The sequence below is a fragment of the Ischnura elegans genome, assembly GCF_921293095.1.
Source record: "Ischnura elegans chromosome 13 unlocalized genomic scaffold, ioIscEleg1.1 SUPER_13_unloc_2, whole genome shotgun sequence".
Classification (NCBI taxonomy): domain Eukaryota; kingdom Metazoa; phylum Arthropoda; class Insecta; order Odonata; family Coenagrionidae; genus Ischnura; species Ischnura elegans.
The window spans coordinates 9209138-9217227 of NW_025791658.1; the positions used below are offsets into that span (position 1 = coordinate 9209138).

Sequence of the window (8090 nt, forward strand, 5' to 3'; positions counted from 1 at the left end):
TTGAATTGTTCATGAAACTTATATTTTTTGCCGAAAATATTTGCAATTCTTTGCAATTTTTTTTATTTTACACTACTTGAATTATTCATGGAACTTATATATTTTGGCCGGAAATATTTGCAATTCTTTGGGGCTCAAACCTTGAGGGTTGTGCGCGGAATTTCTATGAGACCTGTTGCTTTTTCCTGAGCAAGAACTTCCCGTTCAAATAGTGTTAAGTTAAAAATAATGCAAAAGTTTGAAAGCGCCGGAGAGCCATTAAGATTTATGGTCGATAATTCATTACATAAAATTGTGCGAGAATAACAATTTTACTATTTTATTTTGTACATAACAAAGCTGCAGTAATATTGCGCGATATATTTTTCAAGTTAAGAGTACCTTTCCCTGGCGCCCATAATGAATTATCCTTCACATTATATTGTCGACCTCATATTTTTTCCATTCTTTCCCGACTTATTCAAATTCACATTTCCACTTTCATAATCAATGCCTTTTTCACTAAATTTTGGAGGAAATGTTACGCTGTTTGCCACCTTTTAGATAACTGCGTGTTTCTGTATATTCGAAATTTGTTGCCCCCAAAGCGTTGCATAAAACAAATAACTTTGAAAGCTGTCACGCACATGGGTGCAAATTTACTCTAAGATTGAAATTCTCCCTGAAAATATCACTTAGCTCATACGGGATTCGAACTCAAAGCTCCAAGTTACCGGTCGGGTGAACTTATAGTTATGCCAACAAGGCATCTTCTTCCAAGGCGAATCTCAAATCGAGACATCCGAGTACGAATCCCGGTTAAACCAAATGATTTTCTCATGCTTAGTTACATCCTTGGTTTAAATTTTTACCCCATCTTTTTCTTTTGCTTCCTGTAATTTAATATTGCGTTATTTCGTGTTGCCTTGACGTTGAATGTGGATCTCATTTTGGAGTTGTACTATTCCTTCTGATTGCTCCTCACCGTGCGATATTTTTTCCATATCTATGTTTTATACTCAACGTAACGTAAGATTCAAAAGACTTATGAAAGTTAGAAAGGCGAAGAAATGGAACGTAGAAGCCCTGAAGGGAAGTATGAGGAGAGAATATCAGGAGCTAGTGGACATTAGTATAAGGGCAATTGAAAGTACCAAGACGGTAGAGGAAAGATGGGATAATATAAAAAAGGGAATAGTCAAAGCGGCGGAGAAGTCAATTGGTTACGTTGACAGTAGAAGGATAAAGAAGCCGTGGATAACGGAGGCAATGGTAAATGAAATGGAGGAGAGGAGGAAGTGGAAAACGTGGACACAGAACAGGGCAAAAGAATGTATAGGGAATTGAATAATCGATTACGACGTGAAACTAAGAGGGCAAGGGAGGCTTGGTGGAAAAGACAGTGCGAGGAAATGGAAAAGTTCCAGAAGGATGGAGAAGTAGGCGCGTTGTACGCCAAAGTTAAGTCGATATCGGTCGGCAAAAGAGGACAAGCCATGTCTAAAATTAAGGCTAAAGATGGGAGGATGCTAACCGAGCGAGAAGAGGTACAGGGTAGGTGGAAGGAATACGTGGAGGACCTGTATGACGGAACGAACAGACCAGAGAGAATGACTCTAGAGGAGGAAAGTGCAGTGGAGGAGGATAATCTTGGGCCGGAGATATTAGATTCAGAAATAGAGAGATCACTCCGTGATATGAAGGCTAGGAAAGCAGTAGGCGTGTACAACATCCCGTGTGAGCTTCTGAAGAATCTAGGGAAGGAAGGTAAGAAAAGGTTTTTCGAACTAGTGCGCAAGATCTATGAGGAGGGATGTTGGCCGGAGGATTTCGTGGAGACGGTTTTAATTCCGCTTCCGAAAAAGAAGAAAGCTGTGGAATGCGGAGATTATAGGACTATCAGCCTAATATCCCATGCGGCTAAAGTAGTGCTGAGGATATTGAACAGACGAATTGAGGCGAGGGCAAACGAGTATTTGGGCGAAGATCAGTTTGGTTTCAGAAAAGGGAAGTCAACTCGTGATGCAATAGCAATAATGAGGGCCCTCGTGGAGAGGAACCTAGAATATGAGCAGGACGTATATGTGTGTTTCGTGGATTTTGAAAAAGCGTTTGATAGGGTGAACTGGGTAAAGTTAATGGATATACTCAAGAGAATAGGTGTAGACGGGAGGGATAGACGACAGATTTGTAATCTGTATATGGCCCAGACTGCGCAAGTGAGGATAGCGGACGGAGAATCTGGGTGGGCAAGCATTGGCCGAGGTGTGAGGCAAGGCTGTCCTCTATCGCCACTGCTCTTTAACGTGTATGCTGAAGAGATGGTAAGGGAAGCGTGGGATGAGTTAGAAGCTGGGATAAAAGTGGGAGGAATGATGTTCAAATCAGTGAGATTCGCGGATGACCAGGCGTTGATCAGTCAGTCAGCAAGGGGGCTTCAGGCCCTAGTGGATGCGTTATACGAACGTTGCGAGGAGTTTGGGATGAGGATTAATCACAAGAAAACTAAGGTAATGCGGTTTTGTAAAGCATCACGAGCGAGGAATGTGAGACTCAAGATAAAGGTGGGTGGTGAAAAACTTGAGCAGGTTGAGCAATACAACTATTTAGGCAGTACGTTAGAGGAAAATGGATACAGTAGTAAGGGCATCAGGAAGAGAATAGCATTAGCAAAGGAGGCGTTCATGATCAGGAAGGAGCTTCTGAGAGGATCGTTGTTTAAGAGTTTAAAGAAAAGGTTAGTGAAGAGTTTGGTTTGGAGTGTAGCTCTCTACGGTGCGGAAACGTGGACTCTGAGGAAAGAAGACGAGAGAAGATTGGAGGCGTTCGAGATGTGGGTATGGAGAAGAATGGAGAGGGTAAAATGGACGGAGAGGTAAAGGAACGACGAAGTGCTTGATATGGTTGGCGAGGAGAGAACGCTTTTAGATGAGATATGCAGGAGACAGAAGGTTTGGATGGAGTTAGTGCTTAGCGGTGAGGGGATGTTGAAAATGGTTTTGGAGGGTAGAATGTTGGGGAAACTAGGGAGGGGAAGGAAAAGAATAGGATTTTTAGATAGGTTGAAAGAGAGTAGGCCTTACTGTGAATTAAAGAAGGCAGTGCTGGAAGGAAAGGGAGGCTCCCAGATCACCTCTTTAGCATCCATGGAAACCTACCTTAATCGGTAGAATACTATAATAATAATGTTTTATACTGAAACTTTTTGCGCTGCCGAATTCTTTTTCTCTCAGTTCCTTTTGACCCAGGCAAAATTAAATTTAATTATCTTAGAGAACTGAACTTTCGTGTGAACATTTTCAGCCGGCTTGTCCTTTTTTAGCAGAATAATGGTGTCCCATTGTTCCCACATTGTCGATTTTTCGGGGAACTATGGAGTGTATGTTGATAGTGTTCCAGTCTTTTGATTGGAAGCTTTTTGACTTGAGCAGAAACCTGCCGTTAGGGGGAAAAACATGAGAAAAAAAGTCAAAGATTAATATCAAATACGTAAAAGAATTCTGCCCTCTGGTGTACCTACACTGTAAGAGGCAGCGTTTTTATACGTACCAAAGTTAAATATTAAATACTCTGTGAGCAATCAGTAAGTGTCATGCAATTGAAATTTGTTACACATAAGGAAAAGTTTTCCCTGTGTTATGTAGTGGGCATTTAGTTGCTTAATTTTTCGTATTTCTGTGAATTAATTGCGGCTTACCCAACGTAATGTTTCTGCAAATTACCTAGCTGCTACCTACGTAATTCTCATGTATGCTGCTAAATAGTGAATGATTTCCTGAGGAGGGGGATCATTTGGGAAAATTATCTCCGAATCTCACTTTTGCTATTATTTATTCGACCAGCTTTGAAAAATCATTTGAAGTACTTACTGAAAATGACATTCATATGTGTGTAGGTGATTTAGCCGTTGCAGAAAAACGTGTGTTTGTGTCAAGTTTATATTGTTTGTGTATATTGATCTCCCAAATCAAAGAAAAAGAAGATCGTGGGGTGCAGTATTTATTTAATTGCTCTCTATCTAGGAAGTACCGTTTTTAAGCAGGCTTTTTGTCTTCTATTTCGTTAAAGCTACTTGGAGCTTGTATTCACATAACTTGGCCCTTATTTTTCGCAATTCTGAAAAATAAGGGCCGGCCTAAGGGACAGGCGAAGGAGAAATCTTATGTACATTCATTTTGGAAATAAATCCAAGAAGGAGGGTATAAAATAATAATGTAATATAGGTATTTAATGTAAAAATTTATGTTCATAAAAAATTACATTCATATTAAATGGCAAATATTATAGAAACAATGTGAAAGCGAGCGAATAAAAGTAATTGAGGAATGATTGATGATGATAACACAAAGCATGAAAAGAATACACATTAGGGTGTCCCAAGACATAATGGAAATTTTTTTTTTCGCGAAATCAAATACGCATACCCTCTGTTTTTTTCTGTTTGGCCTAAAAAATTCACATAATAAATATTATTGCGATTGACTTATGATAACACGTGCCGACTTGATCCCAAACATGAGAAATGAAAATTTGTCCTGGGTTAGTATGGAAGGGTTCCAGAAATTAATGCTTATTTATTAAATAAAACAACAATATGCCCAAATCGTGTCTACTGTTTGAGAAGTAAATAAAATTACTCTTTAAATTTTCTTTTTAAAGTTTGCTTTTTGCAGTCAGGATAAATCTTCCGGTGTTCTTGTACCCAACGTAACAAAAATTGCTTTTGTTCCTCCTCCACCGTGATTACGTGAAAGTCTGGGATCAACTTGACCGCTCTTTCAGCTGCATCGTTGACTGCCCTCAGCATTGAAACCTTCTCTCTGGCTTCTTGAAGCGATGCATTACTTGACCACGTAGCAGGACATTCGTGGAGAAAACTGTCATCAATTTTGAGGCGATCGAGCAATGACTTGCTTCTGACTGAAATGAAGTCGTAGATGTTTTTCTCTGAAATATAACAAGAGAAAGTCAGTTCACAAAATTGTGATCTAAACAGAAAACTAAAGAAACAACTTCTATATTTACTTATTTAACTTACCATACAATGGACCGCAAAGTTCAACCTTAGATGGGATGTAACGTTTGCCATGAGTTGATAAATTCTCTTTGGTTAAATTTTCAACCATTTTGCCTTTAGTTTCTTGATCCAAATCAACGTCAAACAGTGACAAGACAAAAATTTCATCAGTCAAGTACCATAAATGCTGGATTTTCTTCTTTAAAGCTGCTTTTGAGATGCTTTTATCAATTTTTTCGTAAGCCATCATTAACTTCAAAAAGCACAAATCTTGGTAAGGTGCTTTTACTGCCAAAACTCATTGGAGCCATGGCTTGACATGGGATGTCACTATGAACAGGCTAACTTCTAACAGCGCTGTCTTATCCTTGATCGTAAATTTGAATTGATCACTTAGTAATGATATTTTTAGGGAATAAATTGCTCTCGCCATCCATCGAGCTTGGTGCATGGCACCTGGAGGTCGAATTTTAAATTTTCTCTTTGTCTCTCCGCCTAAAAATGTCACAGAAAGCTCTATCAACTGTCGATCGTCATCTCTGACTTTTCCTTTCGTCAGTTCTGTTCGGTAAAACTCAAGGAGATTGTCAATTTCGGAAACAGTCAGGTGCAATACGAGCTTTCCTTTAAAGCACTGTGCTTTATCTGGATCGACACCATTCCAGTTATCTCGGAACTTTTTGAAGAGTGGAATGTCGGGATTTGCTGTCACTTGACTGATTTTTACCTCGAACACGCTTTTTAACACCAATTCATACACGTGATGGCGGAAAGCAGAAATAATCATATTTCTATTAAGTTTTTGTTCAAGAAGCACACAGGCACCATCGATATGACCCGTATTTGAAGCCGTAGTATCACAACAAAGAATTTGCACTTTATCTTCGAGATCCCATCTACAATGCCTGCCTGCGCCTGTCCGCTTCCTGAAGAGCTTTCCAACCTTGGCACATTAATAAGTTGTTCTTTATTTGCATATGAAATAACTATTGGAAGACGTTCTTCTTTTGATTTTCGAGCATCTAAAGCAGGCAACAGTTTGCCATCCCAGTGAACAGTCACAACATCTGGTACCTCGTTTTGAAAACGAACTTTTATGGCTTCCGCACGCTCTTTCCGTTAAAACAATACTTTTACTTACAAAATATCAAGTGAACACAAACACATCGACGCGTTAACACGCTTTCACAACGCACAAGCAAGACCTGCTTCACTAAACAATCACTACGGACAACCAACGTGAATCTAGCGAGTTCCAGCTCGCACTGATGGCGTATCACATGTTCACCTGCCTCCCGTCCAAGTCCCGCGTCACCAGTATTGCCCGATCTAACACTAAGCTATCAGTCTAATTACTTTATTTACACACCTTGTACAATGTACAATTGTACAATGTGGTGCATTTTTCGCTAAATTCGCATTAACCGGTGGGCGCGCCGCCGCACTCCGTGCGACATACTTTGTATTTCATGGTATCAAGAAAACTGTAGGGTGCGCCACCTGTGAGTCTAGCCATTTGTACTTCGTCTAATTTGTGCACATTGTGGCAGTAATTGTGTGCTTACCATCTCATTGTCAGTTCCATTCGGGCGTTCAAACTTGAGGTGTTGGGTTTTGGTGCGTTTCTTGCGGTGGGACCCTTCGTTGGGCGCGCCGCCCGTGCGGCATACTTTGTATTTCTTGGTTATCAAAAAAACCAGCCATCATACTAGTCACCAGACCAAGTTCAAACATCATATATAAGTTTCCCATTGCTTAAAAAAATTTTTATTCAGGTAAAACTGCTGCATCAGTCACCATAGGGTTATCATATGGAAGGTTTTCCGCGGCGTCTTCCTTCGCAAATACTGACATGTTTCAACACAAGTCGGCACGGGTTTCCGAGGTCCTACGCATATAAAATTTTATTTACATTTGATTTGACGTCGTATAAATAAATTAAGAGGGTATGCGTTCCAAAAAAACGACTTCGATTTTTTTGGGACACCCTAATATACATATATACTAATTGTTTCCACATGAAAATTATTCCACGGCAAATAGGCAAAGCACGCATACTTATGTTGAAGCTTAAAAATGAAATTTTTAATGGGCTTCTTCATTCGCCTCTTCCCCCATTGGCTCTGCCTGTCTGTACGTCCATGGAAATGCCAGTGGCGGGTCATTTTTGCCTTGCCGTGATGGTGCAAGTGTTAAAAATCTACCCGCACATTTCTTCACCTCCTTTCCCTGAATATTAGGTGTGCTCACTCTTTCCATGATCTCTGCAAGAAAAAAATTTATTGGTACATTGAAACGATTTTGGATCGCTAAGCAACTATAATTCAGCAGATAATTCAGAAATTCAATAACAAACCTTGGAGGCACTTCTCCAGCACGGGCAATGATGATTTCAGGGCTAATTTATCTCCTTTCCCCCTTTTATGGACACCATCCCACACATAATGAGCAGCACAATAATTAGTCATTATTGTCCCCATCACAATGTTGGCGATATCAACAGGCCTTTTTTTCCTCCAGCTAGGGCTATCATGAATTTGATCTGAAATTAAGTTCGAACTTCTTTATTAATGGAAATGCAGGGAAGCAGATAACGGAATAAAATATACTTGTCCCCCAAGAGTGTGAGGGATTGCGGAGTTAGGTGTAGGGAATGGCAGATGAGGTAAATTCTCTGAATCATTTGGGGTTATGGTTATACGGATAGACAGAAATCAATTAAATGCGAGCTATGCTCCTGCCGAAATAATGGATTCGAGTTTCGTTCTAAAGGAAAATTTTCCTGTGGCCAGGCCATACTGAAGTAATATCAAAATTAAAACACACACAAAAATAAAATAAAATAACGAAAATAACAAAAAAATCGAAGTAAATGTCCTTTAGATTATCCACTGCAAAGTAAGCCCCCGAAAAGTAAAATGAATTTTGGATAAATTAATTTTTCACGTGACACCAAAATGTCGCGACGGGACGACACTGCTACCTACTAGTAGGTCTTCTGCCTGGATAAGGTCCCGAAGGGAGAGCGAATCAAATGCCCATTGGGAGTAACTAACTCAGCTTTTATTGTTCGCTGTTATTCCGTTCGTACACT

General features: G+C 39.9%; 2 protein-coding genes across 2 annotated transcripts; both read right to left on the minus strand.

Annotated features, from left to right (window-relative positions):
- Positions 1 to 4263: 4263 nt before the first annotated feature.
- On the minus strand, positions 4264 to 5879 carry LOC124172712. Its single transcript, XM_046552181.1, has 2 exons — positions 5018 to 5879; positions 4264 to 4926 (listed from the first exon to the last, which is right to left on the minus strand). Exons 1-2 carry the CDS (start codon positions 5244 to 5246, stop codon positions 4613 to 4615), a joined length of 543 nt encoding a protein of 180 aa, XP_046408137.1. The 5' UTR covers positions 5247 to 5879; the 3' UTR covers positions 4264 to 4612.
- Positions 5880 to 7029: 1150 nt separating this feature from the next.
- LOC124172707 lies at positions 7030 to 7833 on the minus strand. The gene is made up of 2 exons (XM_046552175.1): positions 7353 to 7833; positions 7030 to 7260 (listed from the first exon to the last, which is right to left on the minus strand). The coding sequence occupies exons 1-2, from the start codon at positions 7474 to 7476 to the stop codon at positions 7082 to 7084; spliced, it is 303 nt and encodes a 100-aa protein (XP_046408131.1). The 5' UTR covers positions 7477 to 7833; the 3' UTR covers positions 7030 to 7081.
- Between the last annotated feature and the right edge of the window lie 257 nt (positions 7834 to 8090).

Coding starts and splice junctions, on each gene's coding strand:
- LOC124172707 (XM_046552175.1), bottom strand. CDS start 7,476: ATGGGGACAATAATGACTAATTATTGTGCTGCTCATTATGTGTGGGAT. Junction 7,261..7,352: donor GCTGGAGAAGTGCCTCCAAG/GTTTGTTATTGA, acceptor TTTTTCTTGCAG/AGATCATGGAAAGAGTGAGC.
- LOC124172712 (XM_046552181.1), bottom strand. CDS start 5,246: ATGATGGCTTACGAAAAAATTGATAAAAGCATCTCAAAAGCAGCTTTA. Junction 4,927..5,017: donor ACTTTGCGGTCCATTGTATG/GTAAGTTAAATA, acceptor GTTATATTTCAG/AGAAAAACATCTACGACTTC.